Source organism: Lynx rufus, unplaced genomic scaffold (assembly GCF_022079265.1).
Source record: "Lynx rufus isolate CCGP_SWC_20201006 ecotype Redwood Valley unplaced genomic scaffold, mLynRuf1.p SCAF_6, whole genome shotgun sequence".
Taxonomy (NCBI): Eukaryota; Metazoa; Chordata; class Mammalia; order Carnivora; family Felidae; genus Lynx; species Lynx rufus.
Genome location: NW_025814878.1, coordinates 146,080,371 through 146,095,553, shown reverse-complemented (window position 1 = coordinate 146,095,553; position 15,183 = coordinate 146,080,371). Strand labels below are relative to the sequence as shown.

At 39.9% G+C, this 15,183-nt stretch overlaps 1 protein-coding gene across 1 annotated transcript; it reads right to left on the bottom strand.

Annotated features, from left to right (window-relative positions):
- Positions 1-434: 434 nt before the first annotated feature.
- LOC124529254 (olfactory receptor 24-like) lies at positions 435-1,370 on the bottom strand. Its single transcript, XM_047103084.1, has one exon. The coding sequence runs from the start codon at positions 1,368-1,370 to the stop codon at positions 435-437; it is 936 nt and encodes a 311-aa protein (XP_046959040.1).
- Positions 1,371-15,183: the final 13,813 nt, after the last annotated feature.

Genomic DNA, 15,183 nt, shown 5'->3' with positions numbered 1-15,183 from the left:
AGCCAGTATCCAGCTGAAGGGTAGACATTCAGAGAAAGAAAAATGCTGTATTCATATAAGCATTTATCTGTCTATCTATTTATCTATCTATCTTGGATTAACTGTTCTTTAAATTGCTTTCTAACACTAATGCTATCAAAAATTGATCATCTGTTGCCATCCCTACTGCCATTTTTTTTATCATTGCCATTTCTATCAACAGATTAATAATGAAGATCCTTACCATTATATCTATCTATCTAGAGAAAGAAAGAAACAAACAACCTCCCCACCCCCCACACTGGGGTGGGACTAGATTTTAGTTCTCTTTACTTCTAGTTCAGTGTTCTTTCCCATAGACTATGTAATGCTCTATTCCAGCCTTAGTGTTGACGGACTTGCTCTGTAAATATGATATGGAGAGTGATTTTCTCCAAAGTGCTTGTTTATGGGGATTAGTCATAATCCCATGAACCCTCTATGCCCAGAACCCTTTTCAGTGAACTCTTCACATCCTTGTTTCTCAGACTATAAATGAAAGGGTTGAGAGTGGGAGTTACCAGGGTATACATGACAGCAGCAGCCAGCGCCCCCACAGAGCGAGAGGTTGATGGTGGCTTCAGGTAGGTGGCAAAGACTGTGCTGTAGAAGAGGATGACCATGGAGAGGTGGGAGCTGCATGTGGCCAGGGCTTTCTTTTTCCCCTGTGCCGATGGAACCCTAGCCACAGCCTGGAAGATATGGGTATAAGAGCTTATGATGCAGAGGAGAGGGCCGATTCCTAACAATCCGGTCAGAAGCATCATTAGGATCTCATTAGGGTGGGTATCTGAGCAAGAAAGACGAAAAAGTGGACCAAAATCACAGAAAAAGTGGGGAATCTCTTGGTTAGTATAGAAATACAACTGGGATAGAAACACGATGTGCACCAGAGAGACAAAATGGGCCACCCCCCACAACCCACCCACCAGCAGCCCACATCTACAAGGTGTCATTAGCAGTGGGTAGTGCAGAGGATGGCAGATGGAAGCATAGCGGTCGATAGCCATGGCAGTCAAAAGCAGGTTGTCCATATCGGCAAAAACAGCAAAGAAATATAATTGGGACAGACATCCAGAGAAAGAGATGGATCCGTGGCTGGTCCGTAGATCCTCAAGCATTTTGGGGGCTGTGGTGGAAGTGAAGCAGAGATCCACCAGGGAGAGCTGGCTGAGGAAGAAGTACATGGGAGTGTGGAGGCGCACGTCAGCTCCGATGGCCAGCAGAAGGAGCGCGTTTCCTAAGAGGCTTACCAGGTAGAGTACTAGGAAGACACCGAAGAGGACTGGCCTGTTCCCTGGGCCCCTGGACAGCCCTGCCAGGACAAAGTCCGGGGTCCTGCTGCAGTTCATTCTAGGTCCTGGCGTGCTGTAAGAGAGGGGCCATCATGAGGGGGAGTTGCTCACTATCGGGAGCCGAGGAAGACAGAACGCTGGACCCTGTCTGTTGCCAGTGGGTTCCCCTGAGCAATCGATATGGAGAATGAGTGAAAACCTAGAACAGCAATGGGAGGTACAAGAGCTGGACGTCAAAACGGGTCACAGTGTGAGACACAGAGATGAGAGAAGGCAGGGAACGGCGAGGCTTCCTGGAGTTCTTTGCATGTAAAAGAGAAACTTGGTATTGTGGGATGGTAGAAATACTTGTTTGTGAATCTGTATCACAAAAGCATGAGTCTTTGAAGGCAGAGGTTGCATCTCTTAGTTTAGGGCTTCGCACACAGTGGGAGCTCAGTAAATGCTCCTGCCCATCTACACAGTCGTGACTGAAGCACAGTGAGCCTCTAAAGAGTTTAATATGCCCACCCTTGCTCCATCAGTGTGTTCTCCACACCGCAGCCATAGTGATCTTGTCAAAAAAGAAAATCTGATTATATCACTTCCTTGTTTACAAATAAGTGTCTGGAGGACATTGGTATTACAAAAATTCAGAAATCCCAGCCATGTCCTACAGAGCTCAGTTTTTATTGAGCCTGTGGCATCTCACCAACTTCACCTTGAATCACTCATTTTCTGCTCCCTGCCACCCCAGCTGCGTGGCCTCCCTCCCCTGAGTCCCTGTGCTCATCTCCCTACCTCAAAGCGGTTGGTAACTTTCTTTGGGAGATTTCCTTTGCTTCTTTGATTAAACCAAACCTACCTTTTATTTCCTGTGATAGCATCTTTGTAGAATTCATTACAGTTGTGATGTAGGAGGTGTGATCACATTCATCTTGTGTAAATATTTATTGAAGGTATTTAGTTGATGGTGGAGTCATCTTAAGACCAGATGGTGCCTTGTGGCAGAGACCGCATCTAGTTGTCTTCTCTGTTGAATGCCCAGTGTTTGTCATACGAAAGGCTGAGTTTGCCTCAAAGTGAACAAGTATATTAATTATTGGAGAGTGAAGGCCAGAGAGGGCAATATGCTGTCCTTCCCAAGTGGTTCCCTTCCATGTCAACACTTTGTGAATAAAAGTTCTTTCTTCCAGTATCCTCCTAGGATGTGTGCTGAAAACATTGGTGCATCTGCTTCTTTCATCCTGCAAATCCAGACCAAGGGCTCTGACACTTATTTTCTTACAAAGTCTTGCTCCTTTCTGTCTTCCCCATCTTCACAGTTACCTTCTATGGACTTCTGTCAGCTCACTCCCAGCTTATTCCATCAACAGCTTATTCCATCAGCACCTTACCTCCCCCTCTGATTGCTGTGATTCATGCTGAAAGCATCTGCACTGGGCCTGGCCCTGCCATGCTCAGGCTCCTCTAACACCTTATTTCCTACTGCATCACATCTGTCCATCTGTGCCTGCTTATCAAGAACTTCCACAGCAGGACCCTCCCACCTATAAAACAGGGCTCCCACTGCTCACCAGCACCCGGTGCCCTCTCTCCTGGGCTGCCCACCTCGTGGTCACTTCTGCCTTCTTACATGTCCTTTCCTTGACCTAAAGCCCCAGGCCTTTTCTCTCCTGATGTCTTTCCTTCCTGTCCAAATATCTCCAGGTCTCAGTGGAAAATATATTGCCTTTACCACCACATTTCTCAAGTATTCTAACACTCATTATTTTATATCTTCTGAAATATATAAACAGGATGATCTAGCCCTTAAGTGGATATTGTCTTAAGGTGTTTTCTACTTTTTATGACATATTTTCTCTTACCAATTGTAAATACCTTGGGAGTAGAAATGATGTTTTCTTTTTAGTAGTTCTGTATAGCACGAGCCCACATCTGAGCGCATGGTCTGTCTCAAGATTATTGCTTCATGAGTGCTCTCTAAGTGTTTGCTACGGTGTCCTTTTCATTTTCCGTGTATGTGCTAATTACCTCCTTGTTTCTACTAATCGTAAAGTATTCTGATAGATGAGTGGTCTACTGTAAAGGGACAAATCTTTTCCCTCTTTATGTAGAGCATTTTTTATGTACTTGAGACTTGAGTTTCTGAAACTTTCACATGGTTAAGGGTCACCTGGAGAGCCAGGTAAGTCACAGGTTTCTGGGCTCCACCCCAGATACTGTCTTTAGTTTTGGAGTGAAACATGAGAATTTGCATTTCTGTCTCACTCAAACCTCAGGCAATGCTGACCCTGCCTGTCTGCTGAATTGAATTCAAAATGTGGGGCATCCTATTCTCCACACTTATATGAGTTTTTCTATTTTTTTCAACTCTTTTTAAAAAAATGAAAACTGAAAGATGTCCTTCTCTTACAAGATTAAGTCTTCCCTTACTCTTTTTTCTGTTACAAATAGCACATCTTTTGTCCAGATATGGCCATACCTCTCAATGTTTCCATATCTTTCCCCAGGTTGGATCTTCTTGATGATTTTGCTTGAATAATCTCAGTGCTACTATAGCCACTTTGAGTAATTCTTCTGGAAAATATATAGTTCATGTTGAATCTCAGATATCCCAGTTCATCTTGGGTTATCTGAATAATATTTGGGCATCTAAAATATGTAAGATCCTAACTATCTAAAATTGTGAGGTCTCAGCCTTCTAAAACCTTAGCCTCAGATGGATGATATCCCTAATAAACTAACCTGCCCCCACAGCCTTCTGCAACTATTCCTCTACTTTTCTATGCTTTATGGCAAATCCTTCAAAAAGTTAATTGCCTCCATCACTCACTGTCCATTATGGTCCATGCTCTTTTGAGGTCTCAATCATGCTTTTGCCCTAATCATGCCACTGAAAATACTCTCATCTATACCAACATGCAGTCCTCAGTCCTTAAGTTACTTGACCTCTCAGCAAGATTTAGAATGGTTGGTTCCTCTTTTCTTACTCCAAACACATTCTTCCCCTTGCTCCCAGGACCTGCCACACTCTCCCATTGCTATCACTGATGAACTCTCTCTTAGCTTCCTTGGTTGACTCCTCCTCTGTTTCCTTATTCACTTTTGGGCCTCTTCTGGCCACTTTCTTACAGTTCCAGGCTTTAAGTATCTATAAAAACATAGCTCCTAAATTGTGTTTTCAATTCTACCATCTTTTCAACCCTCTAGACTCATCTATTTAACTTCCTGCCAGATATGTCCTTATGAATGTCTGTTGGTAGCTTTACCACATAAGGTATTTCTTACAATGGGACTGATTGACATACTTCTTTGGAAACAAGTACAGATCTGGACCCAAGGACAGAGTTTCCATCCACTATGTTCCTCTCTGAAATCTGAGCCCCTTACTCTGTCAGGTGCTACCCTCCATATTTACCACCTAGATTCCCTCATCTCCACCCCATGAGTGTTGCCCTTAAAAATATGTATTCTCCCCAATGCTCTTACTGAGAAAGTATGATATTCTAGAGGATCCAGACCCTTTGACTGCATTGGTGATACTGTGTCTGAAGGTAGAGAAGATACAGCTTGGGAAATGAACATTATTAATCTGCATTTCTCTTGGGACTACAAGTGGCTGGGCTGAAGAACGAAGCTTTCTTGACCTCAGAGACTTATTCCCAGAGATACTTATTAGTGGGAAATCTGAAAGTATTTTCTGAAGAAAAAGCCAAAGTTTTTACAATGGAATGGGAGATCCAGTATGATTTGTACTCCTATTAACTCTCTGATAACATCCTCTCCTCCTACATTCTTCTCCACTAGCTCTGAAATAGCTCGACCAACCTCCTTGTTAGGACTGAATTCCACCAGCCATTCTCCTTCTTTAGCTGCATTGCTCCCCCTGCTTCCTTACTTTGAACACAGTCCATTTCTCCCCAACCCTTCATTTCCTTCATGTCTTTGCTTAATGTCATTTTTCAATGAGACTTATTCTGGTGACCCTAGTTTATGCTATAAACTACATCCAACATTCCCAGTTTCCCTGATCCTAGTCTACTTTCTAACATACTATATAATTTATTTATTCATTATCTATCTTCTCTCCCCATAATGTAAACTGTATGGGAGTAGAGATGCTTGCTTGTTTTGTTTGCTAATGTCTCCCCAGCACATAGAATAGTGCACAGCACATGGTAGAGACACTATAAAATATTGAACTGATGACACTTCAGGCCGTTGCTTTTCCCATTGATCTCATTGTCAGTCAGTGTCAATGAACCAATATGGACAGGTTCATGTCTATCAAGTAATAGCTTACATATCTTAGATCTATATTGTTATGAAAGTTCTTATTCTAAATAAATGAAATGCATAATTTTGCCTAAACTGCAAAATCTGGTTCTCAGAGTGGGATGCAGGGGAGTTCAGCTCCTCACTAGTGCTTATGAGTTGAATTGTGATGACAGCTATCACAAAGGCCTCCTACTTACATGAAACTTCCTTGTCACTTTATCTGAAAAACAGCCATCAATCTGCATGAATACAGATCATGGAAGACAAAATTTCAGTCTAAGAAATGAAACCATAGGGAATAAGCTAAGAGTTTAAATTAAAAGAGAAATGTGGGGGGGGGAATCCTACTATATTAATAAAATTACTTCAAGGAACCTCAGCAGGATTTTCTTGAACATAAATTCTGAAGGCAAAGGAAAAGCAGTGTCATATAAGGGTCAGGGATTTGAGTTTTGACATCTACTCCTGTACTTTCTGTTCTACTACAGGCAAGTATTGGTTTTCTTCTCCTTGTTCCCCTTCCTACTGCTTCTCTTCTTTTCTCTTAACTCATAGATTAATGATCTTCTTCAACTATGGCTTTTGGAAAGCTGTAGGCAACAGTTGGGAAGATAAGAAATTAAGGATTTCACGGAGCTCTCTTTTAGGGAGGCAGACAAGGTTGTGTCCTTGCTTGGGGTGGGGGCAGCCCAAGCACATGTAAACTGTGAAGCTTCCTTTAGCAGCTAATTTGATCACTGCAGGAGAGGTGTTTGCTCCATCTGTGATGCTGATTTTCTGAGTTCTTTTAAGGAGAGAAGTCTCTCAGTCCATGACAGTGAAAGGACAAAATCCTACTGGATGGTAGGGCACACTGACTTGCTAGCACCTAAATGACTGTTATCAAGTCCATATTATATGAAAATCAAAGAAGTGAAATGTACCAGTGTAGTCTGGAGAGTCACTGTTTCACGCAGTCAAGTCTTTTATATAGAAGAGGGAGCAAACTTTACCTGTGGTTTCCAAGGGCAGACCTAGGACCAAATACGTGACATAACAACAGAAATAGTAATGTCTACCATTTCTTGTTATAATGAGGTACTCTACACTTCCTTAGGGGCTCAATGCATCACTTCACTCAATGCTCACAATTTTATTTTGAGGAAGGTATTGTTATTTTCCCTCAGGAGGAGAAGGTTATAACTTGTTAGTGGTCACACAGCTAGGAGCTGGAGGTGCCTGAGCTCAGCTGTCCTGCCAGCGATGGAGATTAAAGCCAGTGACCCACACCCTTTCTAGCACTAGGTGTGCTCCATCCATGCAGAGCTCAATCTTAGGCTGGATTATCACCTAGAAAATAATTGTGCAGGGTATTCCCGTGGCCAGACTAAAGGACTTTTAAGCCTCCTTCTAAACTGGAAGTACAGATTCTGCTCGTGAAAGGTGGTCCACGAAAGCTGGTCCAGGTATGTTGTTGAGTTCCAGCACCAAGCATGATGCCCAGCATTCTAAATGCTGGCCGACTGCACACACAGCCACAGGTTAGCACATACAGTTCAGTGTGGGAAGGGGTGGAGGGAGTACACCATGTGGAAGTGTAGAGACAAGGTTCACTAGGATTTCTGCCTCCTCTGTTTTTTTTCAGGTGATGAGTGCAGTGCTGTTTGTCCTAGAGAAATCACTGATTAGCAATTACCACCGAAAGACTTCTCACAATGGGATTCTTTCAAGATGGTAGTTTCTTGTTTGTATACAGGACAGAACATTTAGATGATGCAAACGAAAATTTGTTGTATAAATGAATTCAGATGAGATATGTCATTTTAATATTGATAGAAATTCTGGAAACCAGTTTTTATCTTTCCTTAGCTCTGGGCCAGAGCTTTGGGATTGCTGTTTCTTTATTGTCCATTCAGTTCTCCAATGAGATGGAATTCAGCCAAGCACTGTCCCCTGTAGATTAACTCATGAGAGATTTCCTTTATAAAAAGCTTATTTTTCATAACACTTAAACAATGCATGACATCCATGAAGTTAAGTAGAAATAAAATAATTCATATTGATTCATTGTGTTTTTTATTGTCCCATAATTTTAAAACACAAGACTATCAGACCTAATATTAATTTGTTTTTTCAAATTTCTTTTTTAAATTTAAATCCAAGTTATGTTAACCATGTAGTGTAATAATGATTTCAGGGATAGAATTTAGTGATTCATCACTTACATATGACACCCAGTGCTCATCCCAACAGGTGGCCTCCCTAATGCCCATCACCCATTTAGCCCATCCCCTGCCACCTCCCCTCCAGCAACCCTCAATTTGTTCTCTAAGAGTCTTTTATGGTTTGCCTCCCTCTCTGTTTTTATCTTATTTTTGCTCACCTTCCCCTATGTTTATATTGTTTGTTTCTTGAATTACACATGTGAATGAAATCATGATATTTGTATTTATCTGACTTATTTTGCTTAGCATAATATACTCTAGTTCCACCTACATTCTTCCAAATGGCAAGATTTCATTCTTTTTCATCATCGAGTAATAGTCCACTGTGTATATATATCACATCTTCTTTGTCCATTCATCAGTAGATGGACATTTGGACTTTTCCCATTCTTTGGTTATTGTCTGTGTGTGTGTGTGTGTGTGTGTGTGTGTGTGTGTGTGTGTGTGAAATGTATTTATTAATATGGGGGTACAACTGGCATTTCTATATAATTAAGACTTTCCATCCACAAAGAGGATGTATTTCTTCATTTATTCAAGCCTTCTTTGATAAACTTTTGTCATTTTGGTCAAAGTTTGTCATGTATGGCGTATGTAGGCCATACACATTTTTATGACATTATTTTAGGGTATATTTTATATGTGGTTGCTATTGTCAAAGGGTTATTTTAAAAATCCTATTTCCCGACTAATTTCTGATATATTTAAAGGCTCTTGATATTTGTTTATTTACCGTGTATCTGGACACATTATGTAAATTTCTTATTGTTTTTAAGTTTTACTTATTTATTTTGCGAGAGAGAGAGAGAGAGAGGCAGCATAAGTAGAGGAGGGGCAGAGAGAGAGGAAGACATAAAAGATCCCAAGCAGGCTCCACAATGTCAGCACAGAGCCCCATAATACTTTGGCTATTGTTGATAGCACTGCTATAAACATTAGGGTACATGTGCCCCTTAGAATCAGCATTTTTGTATCCTTTGGATAAACACCTAGTAGTGCGATTACTCAGTCATAGGGTAGTTCTATTTTTAGTTTTTTGAGGAACCTCCATACTGTTTTCCAGACTGGCTACACCAGTTTGCATTACCACCAGCAGTGCAAGAGGGGGGGTCCCCTTTCTCTGCATCCTCACCAACATCTGTCGTTTCCTGAATTGTTAATTTTAGCCATTCTGACAGGTGTGAGGTGGTATCTCATTGTGGTTTTGATTTGTATTTCCCTGATGATGAGTGATGATGAATGTCTTTTCATGTGTCTGTTAGCAATCTGGATGTCTTCTTTGGAAAAGTGTCTGTTCATGTCTTCTGCCCATTTCTTCACTGGATTATTTGTTTTTTTTGGGTATAGAGTTTGCTAAGTTCTTTATAGGTTTTGGATACTAACCCTTTATCTGATATGTCATTTGCAAATATCTTCTCCCATTCTGTTGGTTGCTGCCTTTTAGTATTGCTAATTGTTTCCTTCACAGTGCAGAACCGTTTTTCTTGATGAGGTCCCAATAGTTCATTTTTGCTTTTGTTTCCCTTGCCTCCAGAAACATGTGAAGTAAGAAGTTGCTGTGGCTGAGGTCAAAGAGGTTGTTGTCTGTTTTCTCCTCCAGAATATGGATGGTTTCCTGTCTTATGTTTAGGTCTTTCATCCATTTTGAGTTTATTTTTGTGTATGGTGTAAGAAAATGGTCCAGCTTCATTCTGCATGGTGGTGTCCAGTTTTCCCAGCATCATTTGCTAAAGAAACTGTCTTTTTTTTTTCATTGTATATTCTTTCCTGCTTTGTCAAAGATTAGTTGGCCATATGTTTGTGGGTCCATTTCCGGGTTTTCTATCCTGTTCCATTGATCTGATCTGTTTTTGTGCCAGTACCATATTGTCTTGAAAACTATAGCTTTGTAATACAGGTCAAAGTTTGGAATAGTGATGCCTCCAGCTTTGGTTTTCTTTTTCAACATTACTTTGACTATTCAAGGTAATTTCTGGTTTGATACAAATTTTAGGATTGTTTGTTCTATGAAGAATGCTGGTGTTATTTTGATTGGGATTGCATTGAATGTGTAGATTGCTTTGGGTAGTATCGACATTTTAACAATATTTGTTCTTTCAATCCATGAGCATGGAATGTTTTTCCATTTCTTGGTGCCTTCTTCAATTTATTTCATAAGCTTTCTGTAGTTTTCAGTGTATAGATTTTTCACCTCTTTGGTTAGGTTTATTCCTAGATATTTTATGGTTTTGGATACAATTTTAAATGGGATAAATTCCTTGATTTCTCTTTCTGCTGCTTCATTAATGGTGTATAGAAATGTAACCAATTTCTGTATGTGGATTCTATATGCTGCAACTTTGATGAATTCATGTCATTTTTCCAGTTTTTTGGTGGAGTTTTTTGGGTTTTCCACATAGAGTATCATGTCATTTGCGAAGAGTGAAGGTTCAAATTCCTCCTTGCCAATTTGGATGCCTTTTATTTCTTTTTGTTGTCTGGTTGCAGAGGCTAGGACTTACAACACAATGTTGAATCATAGTGATGAATGTGGACATCCCTGTCATGTTCCTGACCATATGGGGAAGGCTCTCAGTTTTTCCACATTGACAATGATATTAACTATGGGTCTTTCATACATGGCCTTTATGATATTGAGGTATGTTCCTTTTATTCCTACTTTCTTGAGGGTTTTTATCACACGAGGATGCTGTATTTTGTTAAGTGCTTTTTCTGCATCTATTGAGAGGATCATGTGGTTTTTATCTTTACTTGTATTAATGTTATGTAACACACTGATTGATTTGTAAATATTGAACCCACCTTGCATCCAAGAAATAAGTCTGGCTTTATTGTGGTGAATAATTCTTTTAAGTATTGTTGGATCCAGTTTGCTAATATCTTGTTGAGGATTTTTGCATCGATTTTTATCAGGGACATTGGTGTGTAATTATCTTTTTAGTGGTGTCTTTGTCTGATTTTGGATTCAAGGTAATGCTGGCTTCATAGAATTTGGAAGTTTTCCTTCCATTTCTATTTTTTGAAACAGCTTCAAAACTATAGGTATTAATTCTTCTTTAAACATCTGGCAGAATTCCCCTGGGCAGCCATGTGGCCCTGGACTATTGTTTGTTTGGAGATTTTTGATTACTGATTCAATTTCTTTACTGGTATGGGTGTGTTCAAATTTTCTGTTTCTTCTTGTTTCAGTTTTGGTAGTTTATATGTTTCTAGAAATTTGTCCATTTCTTCCAGATTGCCCAAATTGTTGGCATTTAGTTGCTCATAATATTCTCTTATTACTGTTTTTATTTCTGCTGTGTTGGTTGTGATCTCTCCTCTTTCTTTCTTGATTTTATTTATTTGGGTCCTTTCCTTTTTCTTTTTGATCATTCTGGCAAGGGGGTTATCATTTTGATAATTCTTTTAAAGAACCAGCTCCTGGTTTCATTGATCTGTTCTACTGTTTTTATTTTGTTTTGTTTTGTTTTGTTTTGTTGTTTTATTTATTTTTTTTGATATCATTGATTTCTGCTATAATCTTTATTATTTCCCTTCTGCTGGTTTTGGGTTGTATTTGCTCTTCTTTTTCCAGCTCCTTTAGGTGTAAGGTTAGGTTCTATATCCGAGACCTTTCTTCCTTTTTTAGGAATGCCTGGATTGCTATATAGTTCCCTCTTATGACTGCGTTTGCTGCATCTCAGAGGTTTTGGACTGTCGTGTTTTCATTTATTTTTTTCCATGGACTTTTTAATTTCCTCTTTAATTCCTTGGCTAACCCATTCATTCTTTAGTAGGATATTCTTTAGTCGCCAAGTATTCATGGTCTTTCTAAATTTTTTCTTGTGGTTGATTTTGAGTTTCATAATGTTGTGGTCTGAAAGTATGCACGGTATGATCTCTATCTTTTTGTACTTGCTGAACACTGATTTGTGACCCATTATGTGAGCTATTCTGGAGAATATTCCATGTGTACTCGAGAAAAATGTGTATTCTGCTACTTTAGGATGAACTGTTCTGAGTATATCTGTTAAGTCCATCCTGTATAAAAGCCATTGTTCCTTGTTGATTTGCTGTTTAGATTATCTGTCCATTGTTGTAAGGGGGTGTTGAAAATTCCCTACTATTATGGTATTATTGTCAATGAGTTTCTTTATGTTTGTGATTAACTGATTTTTATATTTGGGTTCCTCCACATTGGGAGCATAAATATTCACAATTAGATCTTCTTTTGGGTAGACCCTTTAATTATGATATAATGCTTTCTCCATCTCTTTTTACAGTCTTTGTTTTAAAATCTAGTTTGTCTGATATAAGTATGGCTACTCTAGCTTTCTTTTGATGACCATTAGTGTGATAGATGGTTCTCCATCCCTTTATTTTCAATCTGCAGGTGTCTTTAAATCTAAAATGAGTCTCTTGTAGGCAGCATATAGATAGGTCTTGTTTTCTTAATCATTCTGATACCCTGTGTCTTTTGTTTGGAGCACTTAGTCCATTTACATTCAGAGTGAGTACTGAAAGGGGCCCCTGGATGGCTCAATTGATTAAGTGTTGGACTTTGGCTCAGCTCATGATCTCACAGTTCGTATGTTTGATCCCCACATCAGGTTCTATGCTGATATCTCAGAGCCTGAAGCCTCCTTCGGAGGCTCTCTGTCTTTCCCCCAGTCACATTCCCTCCCTCTTTCAAAAATAAATAATAAAAAATGTTAAAAAACTTTTAAATTTAGAGTGAATACTGAAAGATGAATTTAGTGCCATTGTGTTGCCTGTAGACTTGGTGTTTCTGGTTCTTTTTAGGTTTTGGTGCTTTTTGTCTTCTTTATTTTGTTTTGCCTTTTCTCCACTCAAAGAATCCCCCTTAAAATTTCTTGCAGGGCTGGTTTAGTGGTCACGAACTCCTTTGGTTTTTGTTTGTTTGGGAAACTCTTTACCTCTCCTTCTATTCTGAATGATAGCCTTGCTAGATAACATTTTTCTGATTCACCATGTTGAGTATATCCTGCCACTCCTTTCTGGCCTGCCAAGTTTCTGTGGATAGGTCTGCTGTGAACCTATTCTGTCTTCCCTTGCAGGTTAAGGACTTTTTTACTCTTGCTGCTTTCATGATTCTTTCTGTGTGTGTGTGTGTGTGTTTGTAATTTGTGAATTTGACTATGATATACTTGGTGATGGTCATTTTTGTTGAATCTAATGGGAGTTCTCTGTGCTTCCTCGATTTTGATGTCTGCATCTTTCCTCAGATTAGGAAAGTTTTCAGCTATAATTTGCTTACATAAACCTTCTGCCCCTTTTTCTCTCTCTTCATCTTCTGGGACTCCTATGATTCAGATGTTATTCTTTTTTAATAAGTCACTTAGTGCTCTAAGTCTTGTATAGTGATCTTTGGCCTTTGTTTCACACTTTTTTTCTGATTCATTGTTCTCCATAACTTTATCTTTTATATCGCTGATTCACTTCTCTGCTTTGTCCACCCTTGCTGTCATAGCATCCATTTGAGATTGCATCCCAGTTATAGCATTTTTAATTTTGGCCTAGTGAGATTTTACTTCTTTTAACTCTGTAGTAGGGATTCTCTGCTATTTTCTATGCTTTTGTCAAGCTCGGCTAGTATTCTTATAATTGTGGTTTAATTCTACACCAGACATCTTGCTTATATCTGTGTTGATGAATTCTCTGGCTGCCATTTCTTTCTGTTCTTTCTTTTGTGGTGAATTGCTTCATTTTGACATTTTGGGGAAATAAGAAATCAATAAAAGAAAAAATAAAAATTAAAAGAATTTTAAAAAACAAAAAAATTAAATAAAGAAAGCTAGATCCTAGGTGTGTTTTACTCCGCTTGTTGAAAGAAGCTTGATAGAGTAGAGAAAAAAGGGAAAGGGAAAAAAAGGTAACAAATATTTAAAAATTAAAAAAGTATATATAACTGAATACAATAAGATAAAATGAAATAGAATAAAAAATTTAAAAAATTAAAAATAAAAATAGTAAATCAAAATAATTTTTTCTCTTTTGTATCCAACCAAGAGGAAAAAAAGAAAGAAAAAAGGAAACAAAGCATAAACAGAAGCAAAGAAAGCGAACTAATATATGAACCAGCAAACGGAGTGAAACCTGAATGAAATTACATCTAGTTTCCTCTAGAACTGAAACCATGAGCCACTCTGTAGTCCATACCCTAAGCAGGTGGAGTGACTTGTGCTGGTCTCCTAGGGGATGTGCTTGGAGGGTGCAGTTGGGTGGGACTTGGTATAATGGCTGCGTTCTCCACCATGTGGTACTGCTTAGCTTACCGGAGTGGCCAGTGTGGCATGCATGTGTGTGTATGTGCATGTGCGTGTGTAGGAGATGTGGTAATGGCTTCACCCAGGTCCTTAGTCTCTGTCACAGGAACTTCGAACTCTCATCCACCTGTGATCTAGCACCCCTCCTTTGTCTCAGGCCTCCATCCGCTCCTCGCCTCTACCGTGTCCATGTCCAAGCTGCCTGCCAGAGTTCTATCTCAGATGGGGTTGTTTCAAAACTCCACACTTCAGAGACGCCTGTGGCTTAGACCTGTGCTTAGTCTCTGGGGGAGAGTCTCACTGAGCAATGGCTTGGGGCTGGCTCCCCCCAGAAAATGTTCATGAGATCCCACAGCAGCAGAGGTTCAGAGATTTTGGCAAATCACAACACACATTTGGCACCAGGTTTCACCACACTCTGGTATCTTTGTCCCAATACCAGTAAATGTGGCCATTCTCTGGGGTCCACTGGGACCTTTGCCTGTGGGGAGGCCATATGGCCTCTACCAGATGCTCTCCAAGCAGGGGAACCACTTCTCCCCTTGTGGCATACAGACCCTTAAGACCCTGGTATCTGCTCCTGGGGATTCACCCTGCTTCCTCACCAGAGCACCACCAGGCACTGAGCTCTGAAACTTAAGATTCCATTGTTTATAGAATGCTGGTGGTATTGAAACCCTCTCTTTTCTTTCCTGTCTCTGGTTTTGGGGAACAGATTTCTTGTTCAGTCCCCTATGAGTGTTTTCACTCTTTCTCTCAATGTCTCCCCAACTTCTTTCAGGGGGGTGTTTTTCTTGCATGATTGATGCACCACACTCTCCCCTTTCCTTTTTCTTTCTCTGTCCTCTCTCTGCAAAAAAAGCTCCCTACCTTCCATGGCTTTTCTCTCCCCAGTTCACCTCTCTACACCACATACCTGCCAAGTTCTGTGGCTCAAGTTATGTAGATTGTTGTGTTAACCCTCAGATCAGTTTCCTAGGTGTACAAAATGGTTTGGTGCTGATATAGCTGTGTCTCAGGGACAAGAGCAGCTCAAGGTCTCCATGCTGCTCTGCCATATTGATTCCTCTCCCTGAACCTCAATTTCAACAATATTTCTTATGATGTTCTTCCTGCCTTCAATTGTTTATAGTGTGTGTT

What these genes read in the sequence shown, in the direction of transcription:
- LOC124529254 (XM_047103084.1), bottom strand. Translation starts at nt 1,370, where the DNA reads ATGAACTGCAGCAGGACCCCGGACTTTGTCCTGGCAGGGCTGTCCAGG.